Raw genomic sequence first — 17,779 nt, 5'->3', positions numbered from 1 at the left:
ATAGACACATCAAGGCCCTAACTCACTCGCAGAGAATGATGCCATCTTTTAAGCCCAGCTGAAAGTTGGTGCCGATGCTCATGCCTGTCACCTCTTCTATCCAGTTGCGAAGATCGTCTTCCGCCTGATGATCGTACTTGGACGCAATCTGAAACACAAGTTCACCAAGCTTCAGAAGAATGTCACTAAAGCACCAAAACCGCTGACTGATAGCTTGCTCGGCTTTGATCATCTGTTAAGGCCACAGCTGTGACATACACTCAAGTACACTCCATGGATTTCACTGACAAGTCTAACCAACTATTACAGCTTCAATAACTAATAAAGAAATTTTGGTTATTGTACAAAATTTTGAATAACAAAACAAAAACCCCATTGCCACAGAGTCAATTCTGACTCATAGTGACCCTACAGAACAGACAGCTGCCTCATAGGGTTTCCAAGGAGTAGCTGGTGGATTCGAACTGCTGACCTTAAGTTTTGAATAGCACATGGAAAAAAACTGGGATTGAGAAGAAGAAAACATGGATTCAAGATTCCCCTTCATGAAACACAGGAAGTGACAAAGCATATAATAACATAGCACACCATCTGCCAACACTGTAAAATGGCATTAGCCATGACTTAAACTCTATTTATGTGGCCTACATCCTAGTAGACCCCCTACAGGCAGAATAAGCATTTAATTCAGCTTTGTACCCTTAGTAGCTGGAACCCAAACATTTAATAAAATTAGAAGGAAATACGTTAGCTTTTTAGTTGGAGACTTCTGCAATAAAGGTAACTTAACCAACACTGATGCTATTAAACCCAGCCCAGTGATGCTAAAACTACCTGTTAAGTGCAGGTTTCAAAAATTCCTTCATAATGGGAAGACCACAGATCTCAATTATAATAAAATGTAAACAAAATTTTGTTAGAAATCACATGCTCTCGTTCTTAAGCTAATCCCTGTCCTACCAGCCTTAAGGAGGCTGGTCAATCAGAGTTATTAAGAATACAGCCAGTTCTGGAGCCATGGCTGCTGGATGAACCCCTGAAACTATTGCCCTGAGATAATTTTTAAATCTTAAGCCAAAAATATCCTCCTGAAGTCTTCTTAAAACCAAACAATAGTTTAGCTTAACTCATGAAGAATGTCTGCCTTGAACATCATGCTCTTTCAAGAACTACCTATATGGGATCAAGCTGACAACAGAAACTCAAAAGATTAAATAGGAAACTTAGGGCACAATGAGTTTACATTAATGGGGGAGCAACAACTCAAAAAAGGAGGATGAGAATGACTGCACAACTAGAAGAATGTCATCAGTGTCACTGAATTGTACATGTAGAAACCGTTGAGTTGGTGTTTGTTTTGCTGTGTATATTAACAAAAACAAAATAAATAAAAGAAAAAATTGATTTAAAAAACACAGCTGGGAAGAAGGAAAGCCCACACATCATTTTTCTTCTGATTCAGCACAGGCAAAAATACCACCAAGTAGGTAATGCATATGTAGGGACAGAGGACAACAAAATGATGCCAGATTATGGCCGTGGAGTCAGTTACAGCATTGTTGGAAATAAGCAGTAGAAATGTTTTTCACAAAAAATTACCAGGTTCAATTACCAAAGAAATGAAATGGTATCACAACATTTTAGCCACTGAAAAGCCCTTTAAGTTCTAGTCTGTAATAGTCACAGGTGAACCCAGAACAACTGTGGGAGATGCCCAAGGTCCGTGGTGCCAGAGCACAGGCTGTCACATCACTGCTCAGCTGCAGCCCTCAGTTTTTCTCAAGAGGGAGATGATTCGAGACCTGCCATGATCAGCTGCTAGGATGGACATGTATGAACCCGGCCAGCTTATAGTTAAGTCACTCTGCAGTGAACACCAGCACTGAGGTTTAAAAACACTAGTGGCTTCTGTCACGCTTGATCACAGTTCCTGTCAATGTCCATTAATAGCCTTTTATATACTTTTCAGAGTGGGGAAAAGATTCCCCTGTTAAATAAGTGGAAAGCTACATTCCCTGTCACTTCTGGGAGGCTCACCACGCACCGTATCCCCACTATCCCTGGAACATAATTAGACTACTCCTTGCCCAGTTACTGGCCCCAACACCACCCAAGGGGCGCTTGCTCTGCTGCAACAGAGTGCAAGGATTTCACCAATTATGTGTCATTTGGGAAGACCATAGTTCTCATTCCTCTGCTTCTTGCCTCCCAAGTCAGAAAAAAGGCTCATCTTTGACTAAAAAAATGGATATTTATTGCAGGAAGCAGCCATTACTCCTATTATACCGCCAATAAATACCCTTGGGTAATGTATCTCCCCAACATATCGAATATTTAATATATTCACTTCATATGTAGTACCTTTGGACTAAAACATTTCATGGGTAGACAAATTTTTAAAACCTAATTCTATTTTCACACTGGAATCTGGTTCAAGGTGATTAGAAAGAGATAGTCTCTCTACATAAAATAATTTTTGGGGGGTGAGAGGGTACAAGTGGATAGGCAAAGAAGGAGAAAGTAGTACCCTTTAAGCATTAGCTATGGAAATCAACTTCTAATTGTGAGTTGAATATTTTTTTTTTTTCCAAAAAGCAAAGGCACTCTTAACTAGGAGACACATTTCAATAAATCTATAGAAAAATATGACATGCAAGAATAGGAGGAGTTCATCCTGGCTTCCAAGTCTGCCTCCATCCATTGTCCTGTGCCCTTGGTTAATTCATCTAAATTCTCCTGATTCAATTTCTGTCTATGCAACAGGAAGGCTAAATTCAATGAGTCCACTTCTGACTCTGAGTAGTCTGAACAATTTTGTCAGTTGTCAAAAATTCTAAAGAAACTCTCCTCCTTTTCACAGATTTAGCAATGAAGTTATATTGGGAGGGTTTTCTTTTTAGGAGAAGGGAATGTTAATTCATATATCAAATGAGACAAATTATTATTTAAACAGAAAAATACAAAAGTATATTTATGTTTCCTTTGTTCAAAATGTATCTGATGGATTCAGTGCCATACTCCAAACCACAAAGTGAGTACACAGAGCTAATTTAAAATATCCTAGCAGGAACGCCAGTGAGAAATTTTCATCTTCTCTGTTGACAGTTCTCATCAAAGAAGTGATAAGATAGAAAAATCAAGGAGTCAGCTGGACCTAGGTTCAAATCCTGACTCTACCACTGACTAGTTGTGGGCCAGGGCTTGGATAGCTGCCTCTGTCTCTGAGACTCATCACAATATAATGTGCACAGAAGAAATCCATAAATACATACATGCAAAGCCCTCAAGATCCCACATGGTAAACTAAAAAACTGGGTATGTACCTACATCATCTATCTGTTGGTTTTGACTTACGGTTTTTCCTTTAAGTAAAGGAGCAGCAAGAATTTTTCTACCCAAATACTGCTAACATCTTTTCTAATAAATAAGCTTTCTACTGCCCAGTGTTCAGAACTTAGAAATGTTTGTTTTTTAAAAAAAAAAGTTAAAAAAAATTCTTATGAACTCATCTGGGGGGAAATCTATTTCAAATTGTCCTTTAGGTCTCAGCCTCAAGTACTGTTCTACAGGACACAGGAATCTAAGTTTTTCCCTTAAAAGGATACTGGCTCAGAGCCCAAGCAAATATGATTATATTCTTTAACTACAGAGGTTATTTTTGAATTGCTATATATACACATCTTATAAAATCAAGGGACTGGGCGCAATTAAAAAGTGAGCTTTGACCAATAAAATTTATTCACTATTTTCATCTTTAAAAAGCTTTAATTTCTGAACATTGGGGAGAAATGCTGACATTTCTTCCCTGCATAAGAAGTGATAAAAATATTAACCTACACTCATCTCATTAATACGTCATGGAAAGTTCACCCTAATCTGTTTAAAAAACCACTCATTCTAGGTTGTTTATAAACATTTTCTTAACTGCTCTCCAAGCTTTTATTTCACTTGTCCTTCCCAAATAGTCTGCAAGCTACTTTCACAGGCTTTCTGCCTGCTTCCTTCAAAGCCACAGCCTTGCTTTTCTCCACCATGCTCACCCTCTTTCCTGAACACCCAAACATTCTCTAAAGTGGTGCCTCCCAACCTTGTGAAACGACATTTGTACAGAACCCTGGGGCGGAGGGGAATGGTATCTGGGGCACACCTGCTGGAGACTCCTCACTAAAGCTCGCCAATGACTTCACTCTTGCCAAACACAATCAAAGGCAAGGGAAAAGCCTCTGGGGCATTTGATATGGTTGATCATCCTCCTGGGACTCCAAGCTCTGCCTGTGCTGTTCCCATTCCTCTGGCGGCTTCAATAGCTCCTCTTCTTCTTCCTGTGCCTGGGCAAGGGGTCACCCCCTGGGGTGGCTTCAGCCTTCAGCTCTTCCCTCAGTTTTTTCTCAGAGTAACAGCTGAGAGCTGTTACTTTAGTCCTCATTTTCTTTTCGACTTATAAAACAATACTTGCTTGTAAAGAAATAAACAATAATTAAGCAATGTAGATGTATACAGAGCATGCGCTCTTAAATGGGGGGAATATCACCCCCGAGGGGGTAACAATTGGTTCTTGACGGGGATGGTGAAAAAAATCTTAGATATTACAATGATTTGTGAATTTGTAAAGCTCAACCCTACCCAACAAAACCTTATTCCTTGGTATTCAATTTGGCAGCGAATGAGGGGAACGAGGCAATTAGGAAAAATGTGTAAAAAGGCTTCTTGGGGGAAACAATAATGAAAATGTGGTTAAGAAACACTGATAGAGAATTAAAAGTACACGTCTCTCTCTACCCCTCTTTCCCCAAGCCCCAGGGCCCTGTCCAGCCGTAACCACCTAACATCTGCCAACTTCTCCAGTCCACGTGCACATGTATTAGAGATTTCCTGTTAGGTGCCGTCAAGTCATTTTTTCAACTCATGGGGACCCCATGTGACAGCATAGACATGCCCCATAGTGTTTTCTAGGCTGTAATCTTAACGGAAGGAGATCACCTGGTCTGAGTGGGTTCAAACCACCAACCTTTCAGTTAGCAGCTAAGGGCTTACCGTTCTGCACCACCAGGGCAAAAGAGCACAGAGAATAAAAAGATCCCGTTCAAAAACACAAGCCCCAAGAGCCTCAACTTCCTAACAGTAAAGGGAAAAGAGACACTAGATCAGACAAAAGCCTACCAGTTCTTAAGAAACAGCCAAGCCCTTGTGCGCAATGAGGTTTTCAAGCTGTCTTTCCTATAATCCTCAAAAAGGGATACAAAGTAATAGGAAGCCTGGCTTCAAAAACGTCTCAAAAACTGACCTGAAAGCAGCTTCCTGCAGGAGGATTCAGCCAAAGTGCAATGCAGGAAAAAGATGGCGCTGCGCGTGGCATGAGGTGGAGGGATGGTAAAAAGATGGGGTGCATGTGGTATGAGGTAGAGGGATGGTAAAAAGATGGGGCTGCACCGGCATGAGGTGGAGGGATGGTATTTATGTACAAGAGCTGTCTGATGGCCCAGCCTGCACCCAGGAATACCTTCCAATATCTACAGAAGAATGAAGACTATGTGTCCTCCAGACAATGCCCAGGAATACATTACTTCTCCCAGAGCTTGTTGATGCCTAAAACCAAAAAAAAAAAAAACAAAAAACAAAAAACCAAAGCCATTGTTATCAAGTCAATTCCAACTCATTGTGTCCCTAAAGGCTGCAGATCTTCATGGAAGCAGACTGCCACATCCTTCCTTCTCCTGCAGAGCAGCTGGTGGGTTTGAACTGCTGACATTTCAGTCAGCAGCCAAGTGCTTTAACCGCTGTGCCACCAGAGCTCCGCCACCTACAAACAGGCAATAACCTATATGGTTATTGTCTCTGCAGGTTACAAAAGTGTCTCTCAAATTTCAGTTGTGCCTGAATTGTCACTAGGCTTCCTGTTTCCATTCACTAGAATAATCCAGCATTACCCCAAACTGGCTAAGTAAAATCATATTTATCAGCTTCTCTTTCTTTCAAGAGATACTTGTGTGCCTTTGGTTATTCCTTTAATTCTTTCTCCATGACTACTTCCTTTTGTTCTTCATTCAAATATTACCAACTGGCTACTACATACCAGGCATGGTTCAAAAACAAAGTCCTTGCCTAAAAGTTTACACTCTAATGAAGAGATATCCAAACCCACTGCCCTTGAGTTAATTCCAACTCATAGTGACCCCACAGGGTTTCCAGAGCTGTGACTCTCTACAGAAGCAGACTGCCACATACTTCTCCTGCAGAGCCGCTGGTGGTTTCAAACTGCCGACCTTTTGGTTAGCAGTTTATCACTTTAACCACTGCACCACCAGGCTCCTTAGAGGAGAGATACCAACAAATATTAAATGAGGTTTGTTAACACGTTTGAGGGGAAAAAAACAGAGTACTTAAAATGAAGGGGGAACAGAACGACTGGGCTACCACACAGTTTCAAAATAGCAATCAAATGGATTTGGATAGAGGGGACACTTGCATCTCAAACACCAAAATGCCTCCTGCCTTCCTTTTATCCCTTGCCATTCTGGATAATTATGCGAGGACAAGAAACAGGCTTTAACATTTTTTTTTAACCTGCCTTAAATCTCTCCTCTACTCAATTCTATGAACAAGCGAATACCTTTTTGAATTTAAGTATTCACATCGGAGATACGGCAGACTAAATACCACATGCTTGTGAAATCAAAATTCAAAAAACTGGGCTCCCAATTCCACTGTGACCTAGGTAGCTAACTTAATCCTGGTCACCCCGTTTCCTCATGGGGACTCTTCTTCCTTCCAATGCCACTGAAAGATGAAGCCCATCGCATAAAGGGCCCATCTCAATGCCTCACACATATCAGCAGAGTTCACACCCTCCATTTACATCAGCCTGAGTACAGATGACACTGCAGCCTGTGCACCTGATTGTTTACCATTTCAAAAGATGGCTCCGCTGCAGACAGGCTCGTCTTGTACTGGCCATCACCACTGTTCATTCCCATCACTACCCAGCTCCATGCTCATTCCTACCTCTCTTGGCTCAAGCTCTTCTCTCTACTTAGAATGTCTCTGCATCCCAAATTCTCATTCTATTTCTACTGTTGCTGACAAAAAGGATGAAGCAACTATTTCTTAAAAAGCATGTTTGTATCTTGTGGGGGAAAAGTGGGGGGAATTCCAATGAAAATCATACTGCATTTGGGACAATGATGTCAAGATGGATTACATGCCCTCTCAAGGTTACAACAGAGTGAGACTCATTCTATGCAGTGAATTTGCTCAATATTTGATGGGGATGAGTATACGTTCCAAACGTATAGGAAATCACGTCTTCCCCAGTAAGCAGGAGCAGCACTGAAGTCAATTCTCTTAGAGCTGATCTTCAGTCTGAATGCTCAAGGTACCCACGTGCAGCAACAGCATCATTTTTCTCCCCCCAAATTTGTGTAGTCAAATAAATACACAGATACTAAAACTCAATGTACAAATACTGTGAAATTGATGGAAAAAAGAAATCAAAGCTTTTAAAATGCCTTAAAAGGAGCTGGCCCAATGCTTAAGGCAAATAGTAAAACTAGCAAAAGGCAGGTAAAACACAGAACAATGTAAATTTTTCTTCTCATCTAGAAAACTGCCTTCAGACTATAACGTTTAGAGCATGCTTAGTTAAAAGCAGATTGTAAAAGTCCAAATGTAAACAAGGAGGTAGTAAGAATAGCGAGGCTGGGTCCCCAGAGGAATCCAGTCTAGGAAATCACAGTAACAAAGATGTGCATAACAAACAGCTCATTGTGTGAGAAACCCTGGCAAACAAACAGTAGTAACAAGAACCTAGTGATGGTCTTGCTATCTCCCACCCAACCTCCACTCCACCTCCCTCCACCAAAAAGCAAAGGCCACTCTGTTACAGGCTGGAGACCCTGGCTTCCATCCTAGAGGGGACTTCTAGCGAGAGGGCATACAGGTACTTAGGCGGTAAGGGCAGGCATCATCATGAGCCAGCACGGGCTCCCAAGACACACCCAAGGACACCTGCCCACTTCCCCTCCTGTGTACAGGCTCTTCTTCAACTCTGTACCCCCAGGGCCCATGCCTGGTGCACAGTGGACATTCAGTAAATGATTTTTCACCCACTGATCGTATTACTAGTATTACTAGACTAGAAAAACGCCACAGATTTAAAGATCTATCTCGTTTCAGGAAAGAACCTGCATTTGAATGTCACTGGTTTTTACGAGCTTCACATCTCCTTGATCTACCAATCTAGTAATCTTAGATGGATCGCTGGGGACATATTTGCTTCATTTTCTGATAAAAGCCCCTTATGTCTACAGTGCTTCTTAAATTCAGCGTTGTAACCCTAGAAGTAAGGTCCAGTCGGATGAAACCACCGTCCTTACTGTGCTGATCTGTGTCAGACAGGGAAGCACACAGCAGTGCAGACCTCAGGCTTAGATCTAAAACCCATTGCCGTCAAGTCGATTCTGACTCATAGTGACCCTATAGGACAGAGAAGAGCGGCCCCATAGGATTTCCAAAGAACAGCTGATGGATTCGAACTGCTGACTTTTGGTTAGCAGCCGTAGCACTTAAGCACTACACCACCAGGGCTTAGAATGGTGTTCTTATTTTGGTAATTAATGATTTGGAAACTATTAGGCATACTTATTAAACTTACAGAAAACAAAATTGGGAATAGTTAATACACAAACACACACAATGAGGATTCAGGAAGAGCTTGGCTTAATAAACAAATGATTCCAGAAAATCGTAAACTCATGCTCCAAGGTTCTAGAACTAGTAATGCTTACTCAGTGAGCCAACAACTCTGCCTAAAAAAGCTAATGCCAGCTTGGTCTGCACAATTATATAATTCTTTATAAAATATTATTGCATTTCTTGCAGTCTCCGAGTGATGCAAACAGTTAATGTGCTCAGCTGCTAACTGAAAGGTTGGAGGTTTCAGTCCACATAGAGCCATCTTGGAAGAAAGACCTGCCAATCTACTTTCAAAACATCAGCGACTGAAAACACTATGGAGCACAGGTCTACTCTGATGTATCGGGGTCATCTTGAGTCAGAGTTGATTTGACGGCAACTAGTATTGCATTTCTTCTTTTCTTAAATCACAAAAACTTCATGAAGTAACCAGCAAGCATTATTTAAATGAAAATGGGTATAAAGGAACATGTGAGAAGCAATGGATAACTCTTTATAGAGGGGATAGAAATCAACTTGCCAAAGCAAGGATTAAAATCCTTCTCCTACATGGAGGTGCCCTGCCTATCTCCCCAGATTACTACATTGATCAAGAGAATGAGTCAGTGCTTTGTAGTCAAACAAAGGGAGGTGGTTAATAATCCCACTACACTCTGGTAGGTGAAACCTTATCTGTGGCAGTATGTGATCAGTTCTGAATATCGCGTTCTAAAAACAGGACACTGACAAACTGACATCAGTCTAGAAAGAGCAAAGTGGGTGGTGAAAGGATCAGAAATATCATACACAGCCTATCGTGAGAAACTGGCTGGCGGGGAGAGGCTATTTGCTAAAAGGGACTTAGGGGGTTTAGGAGAAACAGGCTAACTATGATCTAAATATTTAGATAGAAGTCATATAGAAGAAGGAGTCAATCTATTCTGAATGTGACATAAAGGGCAGACCCAGGATAAACATGTAGAAGTTTCAGGAAGATGGATGAGAGGCAGGCAGAAATGCAAAGATGCCCTGTGAGTGCCTGAGAAGCCAGGCTGGAAGCTGACCCTGACCAGCAGGAAAGCTCACTGGAGTACAGACTCTCTCCTGGGTGGATGCCGGCAGGGTCTTGATGTTCTGTAGATGTAGAGATCTTGCTGAAAGGCAATCTTAGCTGAAGCCCCGTAAGCAAAACATATAAAAGCAATGTTCTTTATGTTTTTGCTTTCTGGGTCAGATCTCTAGAGTATCTGGAGTCTACCTCACTCATTACAGCATCAGCAGGTGCCAGGTTTTGCTGTCCAGATTTCCAAGCACCAGTCTCTTCAGTAGGACTCTGGGTGCCTCTGAAATAACACTTGAGTTGGGCACATGGGTAGCACTGAAAAGCTGGCCTTTTTTTTCCCACAATTCCAAGGGACATCGTGGCAGCAACTGTTATACAGACTTGGAATGTACCCACTCCTCAACTCTTCAGCAAGTAACTTCACAGCATCAATCTCAGATCCTATCGTGACCTTGAGGAAGGCATGAGATCCACCTCAGCATCACTGTCCCAAATGTAAATTATACTGTTTGCCTCTACCCACCTGGGAAATTTTCCCATTTACCAGATCACTGACCACACTCATCCCAGTGCTCCCATCTGCATACCCCCAAACTGAGTGAAAACCAGTACGCCATTCCTTACTCTGGGCTACTTATCGGACAAGAGGGGAAAGGAGGTCAAGGAGAAATGGGATCCCAATATTTCGGTCAGCCTTAAGTAAATCTGGAACTCCTCTTTGGGATCCAGATCTAGACCTCAGATCTTGAATGCCTCTTTTTGCCTGCTACAGTAGAATCTGTCCATTTGAGAGACAGCTTTACACAACCTGCTAACACCAGGGCTGAAACACATAATTTCAAATGCAGGATAGATACTAGCTAGTGGGCCCTGGTGGTGTAGTAGTTAAGAGCTCTGCTGCTAATCAAAAGGTTAGTAGTTCAAATTCACCAGCTGAGCAGTTCTATTCTGTGTTACAAAGTCCCTATGAGTCAGAATCGACTCATCGGCAACAGGTTTAGTTTTGGTTTAGTAAGATTTCCAAGGAGAATTAAAGATATATTAACTGTGCAAGATTCCACCGTCTTTTTTCCCCCAATGAAAATTAGAGGATATGAAATTTTCATAAAAAGGGTGGAATTTTCCATTTCCTTTTTTTTAAAAAACAAATTTATACTTTGCCTCATGAAATAGCATGTAAAAATATAAGACACTCACTTTTTGAGATTCCAAGTAAAAAGGTTTTTGGTTTGTTTTGCTTTAATGGAGAGGCGTAAAGAAAAAAAAAAGTCAGGAATAAGATTGAAACACCTATATACCACCAAGTTCTACACAAGATGGGCTGGATGCAAATTAGAGCCCAAGCTTCTTATACATGGAGACAAAAAAAGCAAACAGTGAGTAATATATTCAGAGTTCTTAAAAAAAAAAAGTCACTCTGAACATGGTTCCCCTTTCCTAGTTTTGAAGCCTAAGAGGACTCCGTGTTGAGGAAGGATAGCACCCTATACATCTCTACAGTAAAAGTAACTCCAAATTTTATTTGGCTGCACTACAATCTGAGAGCATGAAAAAGAAAAGAGAAAATAAGTTCTCTGGAAGCCTTGTACCTTCCATCAGAGCGCTGCACCTCAAACAAAGGTCTCTTGGAGATTATGTTGCAGAAGGCTTGCTATAGATAACCAGTTGCCGTGAAGGTGACCCTAAAACTCATGGCAAACCCACGTGTGTTGGGGAGAAGTATGCAGCACAGGTTTTCAATGGATGATTTTTCAGGAGTAGAATCACCCCCTGAAAACCTGTGCTCACCCAGCAGTTCTTCCTAGACACCTCTGGGTGGATTCGAACTGCCAACCTTTCAGTCAGCAGCCAATCATGTTAACCATCCGAACCATCCAGGGACTACCTGCTATAGATAAGCAACCTCAAAAGAACAAAATAAGCCCAACTTCCCATCCTTTCCAGATGACGGGCCAAGAAAATGAGGAGAGAGAGCAAGTGCCCAGGCTGCAAAGGGGTCTTAGCAGGCAGGAGTCAGCACAGAGAAGCACCTGAATCAACATGCAGGCTTCAGCCTGGACCATCTTTTCCCATTACTGTTGCCTTCACCATCAGACAAAGTGGCTCCATTGACTATATCAGGAACCGCGTAATGCCCCTAATTTCACATGAAAGAGGAACAACAATGGCAAGGGAAAAGGAGATGTCCTATCCACACTGTTTCTGTGTTTTCATGGTCCTCTTCCCTTTTCTTTCCCAGCTTGACCTCTTCTCTTCAGGGTTAACTCTCTGCTGCTGTGCTCCCATCCACTCTTGTTCATCCATCATCTGTACTGAGCCCTTGGCTTTCCTTGGTCTATCAGTGAGGACAGGTTATCCCTATCTTCTTTGAAACAAGGAAATCTTTGACTGAACCTGCTGCCAGCCTCAAACACTGTCCTGTTTCTCCTTAATTTCATGCCAAATCTCTCTATTTCCTCACTTAGTATTCCTTCCTAAAACCAAAAACGAAACCTGCTGCTGTCGAGTCAATTCCAACTCTTAGTGGCCCTGTTGGACAGGGCAGAACTGCCCCATAGGGTTTCTAAGGCTATAAATCTTTACAGAAGCAGGCTGCCGCATCTTTCTCCCATGGAGCGGCTGGTAGATTCGAACCGCCAACTCTTCAGTTAGCAGCCGATAGCTAACGATTGTGTCACCAGGGCTCTTTCGCTCCTTCCTAACCCCCTGGAAATGTGCTCTACTAAAAATGATCTCTCAAAAGGTTACCAGCGAACTCTCTGTAATCAGATCCAGGGGCCTGTTTCTACTCCTCGTCATGGGCTCTCTGCGGCACACTACACTCCTGGAGACCTCTGCAAGTCTCTCTTCCCCTGGCTTGTTAAACACTGTCCTAGTGCTTCTCTCTCTGGCCTCCTCTCTCCCAACTCAGTATCCTTCCTTCTCCTCTTGCCCTTAAAAATCACCAATTCTCCCATAGCTCTGGTCTCAGGTTAAAATGGTTAAGAGCATGGGCTCTGGAAAGTGAATGTCTGGGTCAGAATTCAGTCTCCAATGTGCATCGATCACATGACCCTGGGCATACTCAATCTCTCTGCCTCAGTTTCCTCACCTGTAAATCAGAGATCATTAACAGCACTTACATCAGAGGGTTCCTGGAAAGAATCAATGAGTTAATCCATGTAAGTCATAAGAACTCAATAAACACCAACCTTTATCCTTCTCGTATCTATATGCTTTGCTGGCTGCTCCTGTCCAGATACTAGAAAGAGTCCCTACTTCAAATTCAACACACCATAAAACCAAATATGTGACACTATGTATTTGATATCGCCACTTTGATGAAGGATCACTTCAATGCTGCCTTTCTACTAAAAAATTAAAAAAAACAAACTAAAGTGTCAAACAAGTTGTGAAACAGATGTCCACGCTCCATTCCTGCGTCTCATCCCACCGCCTGCTCCCACCTCATAGCCTGGCAGGGGCTGAGATGGAGGCAGAGGGCACAGATGTCATTTACTCACAACCCAGTAATAAAGGACTAATGCAAGTGACAAGGCCATTTCAATACAGCATTTTTTTTTTTTTTTACATTAAGAGGAGATCCCCCTTCTCTTTCACACTATTGGCAGGAAGTATAAACTGATTTTTTAGAGAGCAATTCGACAATACCTACTACAAATTTATGGCAAAAAAAAAAAAAATTACAAATTTAGCAAAGCACCCTAGTAGTACAAAGGCTGGTGGTTCAAACTCATGAGCAGCTCTGCAGGACAAAGACCTGGTGATCTGCTTCGATAAAGATTACAGCCAAGAAAACCCTATGGGGCAGTTCTATTCTGTCACATGAGGTCACTATGAGTTGACATTGACTTGATGGCACCTAACAATAACAACATCAGAAATTTAACTGTTAGATCAAAAGCTATTATACTTTTCCACACAAGTACTTCTTAAGGAAATATCCACCAATAGGGAATTAGTGAATAAACAGTGAAAATCCATACAACAGACTACGATTTCGTTTCTAAAGCACTTCAATGATATTCAAATTTGTATAAGTGGTTGGGGTGGGGGTAAGGGATACAAGGTACTTTCACTTCTTCATATTTGCAGTTTGGTACTGTCTAGATTTTTTACAACAAATTTTCATTCTAAAAATAAGGACGAAAAAGAGAAAAGGCTCTCACAGGCAAGGAAGACGGCACCCTGGGGTAGACAAATTTTCTTCATGCAGAGTAGGGCTTGTCCAAAGGTCCCAAGGCTCAGCAGGGATTCAGACCTAGACCTGGTTCCAAAGTTCAAGTCCTTTCCACCATGGGATGTTTCCCCTCACTCCCAGACCAAACTGAGAGATAATAACCCTCTATTATACATATAGGAGCCCTGGTGGCATAATGGTTAAGTGGCTCCACAGATGAAAGAACTAGTAATCTGCTCCCATGAAGACTATAACCAAAAAAACCCTATGGGGCAGTTCTACTCTGTCACATCAGTTCGACATAAGTTGATTATTCAATGGCACCTAACAACATTATAGACAGAATCTATAAAATCCACACCAAACCCACTGCCATCAAGTCAATTTTGACTTATAGCGACCCTACAGGACAGAGCAGAGCTGCCCCACAGGGCTTCCAAGGAGCAGTTGGTGGATTCCAACTGCCAACCTTTTGATTAGCAGCCATAGCTCTTAACCACTCACCATCAAGGCTCCATAGAGGTTATTATACTGCCTGCCTGACTCGGCATAAGAACAGAGAGCAAGGCGATGGCTTAGATCCTGTGGCTTACCATAAAGTCCTTTTCAACTCAGCGAGAAGTCAGAGTACACCCAAAAGTAACACACCACCAATATTACTGTATCAAACCTACACCCCATGAATACCCTGTTGAGTTAATGAGAACATTGATTCAAGCCAGCCCAAGGGACTCTGTAGTCCCAAAGGGCTTAACCACCACAGTTCAAAAGTTCATAACGATATCTGGCAGATGTCTGAGACACAAAAGACTTTAACTACTCTCCCGTACCCATAAAAAGTAGCCTCCTGGCACATGTATTTTTTGGAAGTGCTCTAAGGTGGGCTAAGGACCCCTGGTTGCGTAGTGGTTAAGCACTTGGCTGCTAACCAAAAGGGTGGAGATTCAAACCCACCCAGTGGCTCCGTGAGAGAAAGACTTGGCACTCTGCTCCCGTAAAGATGACAGCCTAGAAAACCCTATGGGGCAATTTTACTCTGTCACATGTGGTTGCTATGAGTCGGAATTGACTTGACAGCACTTAAAAATAAAAATAAGGACAGCTGCAGGGAAGGATGTCACAGCAGAACTACCACTGAAGGGAGAAGAAGAAGGAAAAAAAAAAAAAAATCAAGCCCAGAGGGGAAGAAAACTAAAAACAAACACCTAGCCAGCAAAGTGGATGGCTGTGTGTGTGTTGTGAAATGAGGGTGCGGAATAAGAGCTTTGAAGAAAGGTGGGGAAAAAAGCACAGAAACAAACTCATCCAAGTCTTCAGAGCAGAGAATGTGACCACCAAAGGATAGAGACCGGCCTTTGTGGACTCTAAAGAGCAGCACTAGGATTCCAGCTCAGGGCTAAGGGCCAGGGATGCTGACAAGGCTTGCCTGACAAGGTTCGCCTGACAATGCTACAAAATCTTCATGTTTAATATAAGCATAAATACTATCCTCAATTCAAAGTAGAATCACATGTTTGAATTAACAGACAGTTTGAGAGGCTTGCTACACGTGGTATTGATTATCTTCTCTCCTTTTCCCTCCCACATAAAGCAAAAGCAGGGAGAGAAAACTGCAATAGAGCACACTATCTATCTAGGGAGCACTCTGGTAGAGCAGTGAGGAGGACTGGGAGGACTAGGAAAATGAAGGAAGATCTGTGTCCAGACGCCTGGAAGGGGAGAGAAAAGAGTCAACTGCTGAAATCACAGCCCAGTCCAAGCTACTCCACAAGTGGGGATCCCTGGAAAATTCTTGGGAGGAGAGGTAGAAATAACTATAAATGCTCAGCTGTAACTTATCCAGAAGCATCTTTGCAAGCATAAAGAGTCTCCTCTTTCCCCTGTATTCATGACCCCACCACCCTGGCCTTCCCACTGCAGATGTTCCTGCCCACCAGCCCAACTCACTCCCTGAAGCTTCCTGGCTTCCTGGTCCTCAGCCAGAGGGAAGATGGTGAGGTTGTTCCCTCCCTCCCTCAAGGGAAAAACGAGGGTAGAGTCCTCTCTACTCAAGGGCTAGCTTCACACATACCTAGGTAGAGTCTAAGACCATTTAAAACTGAAGGTCTCCAGTGACAAGCAAGACTTAAACATTAGAAGGTAAATATCTATCAGTCAGCTGTGGAAGCATCTGAAGTCAAGAAATGAAAAGACATATTTTGTTAAGGAGTAATCGACCCCTGAGGAAGAAAAAGCAGAATGATGCCATGCTCTGAAAGCAAGGCCTCTAGCTCTACCTGGAAGCCCACAACCCTTAGGGCAATGTGGGCAGAACGTCAGCAGGATGAAGACCCAGGGATTTCACTGAGGGGATACGTGCAGGCTACCGGATGGAGGAATGGAGGAATCTTGGAGAGATCACATTCCTGACACAGAAGCAAAGCAGAGGAGTATTGTTTGGCATTGTGGTCCCCTATCTGCCAGAAGCCTCATGCAGATATCCAAGTCCTGGAGATAATTTTCAATATCAAGAAGATAAGAGAAGCTCAGGAAAACAAAGGACTGACAAACCAGCAGAGAACCAGCCACCAAACGGAATAGCTAATATTTACATAATTGTTCTAAACATGTTATATGTATTATCTATCTTATTTATTCTTCCCAAAACCCCAAAAAACCCAGTGCCCTCGAGTCGATTCCGACTCACAGCAACCCTACAGGACAGAGTAGAACTGCCCCATAGAGTTTCCAAGGAGCGCCTTGCGGATTCGAACTGCCGACCCTTTGGTTAGCAGCCGTAGCACTTAACCACTACGCCACCAGGGTTACTCTTCCCAATAACCCTATAAAGCAAACCAAATCGGTTGCCATCGAGTCAATTCTGACTTACTATGACTCTATAGGACAAAGCACAACTGCCCCACTGGGTTTCCAAGGAGCAGCTGGTGGATTCAAACTGCCAATCTTTGGGTTAGCAGACAAGCTCTTAACCACTGCGCCACCAGGGCTCCAATAACCCTATAAAGGTAGATGCGAGATCTTTATTTTACAGATGAGGCCGAGAGATGTTAAATAATTTGTCCACAGTAAGGGGCAGAACCAGGATTCCAACCCAGTCAGTCACTCTCCACCGTTCACATTCTACATCATACTTTCTCACTGACAAGTACCTTGAATGAAAGCTACCAGGACATCTTCAAGTTCACAAGAGTTCCCACAATCATATGTTTTTATAAAATTTCTAAGATATTTTTGTATTCTTGGTCTAAGAACACACTCCCTCCCACCACTACCTGGTTACATGGAGAAGGAAAATAAAGCAACTCGGTACTCTCCCAGATAAAATGGTAATGAATAACTGAGGAACCAAAGCCATCCAGAGTGCTTCTTTATTTTAATGTCACTGATAAGATCAATTGTGACTCAGACACACAGTCAGGTAGAAAAGAAAGAAAACACTAAACCTCACGACCCCAACTTAGAAGGGGAAAAGGCACAGGGGAAAAAAGAACCTATCTCTAGCTGAGGATAGTATCAGCAACATCTTTGCTGTCCAATTTACTTTTGAAAGATAAAAGAGTGGAAGTCACAGGCCAGCAAGCTTGATAATAATCCTGGCTTAAAAAAATTAGCTTGAGCATTTTCATTTCAGGAAAGTATATCTTAATCTGTTCTGGTCAAGACAGAAAAAAACAAAAAAAAAAAAGAGCAGGCAAAGCGCAGTGACCCATCCCCACCGGGAGCCAGACCAGCTGCAAGGCTACTTCTCAGGGCCGTCCTCTAGAAGATGCAGGCAGTGAACAAAGCCTTGCCCGGGGACCTCTCCTCTCCCTCCCTAACTTGGGAGTTTAAGAAATACGTTTCTCAAAAGGTATCCCCAAAGTCAG

At 42.5% G+C, this 17,779-nt stretch overlaps 1 protein-coding gene across 1 annotated transcript in view; it reads right to left on the bottom strand.

The window, feature by feature from the left end:
• Nucleotides 1-17,779, bottom strand: part of CNN3 (calponin 3) — a 29,948-nt gene that overhangs the window by 6,415 nt on the left and 5,754 nt on the right. The window contains exon 2 of the mRNA XM_049879710.1: nucleotides 27-148. Coding sequence (XP_049735667.1) covers nucleotides 27-148 — 122 coding nt within the window. The remainder of the gene's footprint in view (nucleotides 1-26; nucleotides 149-17,779) is intronic.

Source organism: Elephas maximus, chromosome 3 (assembly GCF_024166365.1).
Source record: "Elephas maximus indicus isolate mEleMax1 chromosome 3, mEleMax1 primary haplotype, whole genome shotgun sequence".
In the NCBI taxonomy this organism is placed as follows: domain Eukaryota; kingdom Metazoa; phylum Chordata; class Mammalia; order Proboscidea; family Elephantidae; genus Elephas; species Elephas maximus.
Note: the sequence above shows the minus strand (reverse complement) of the source record. Positions and strands in the feature narration are given on the sequence as shown.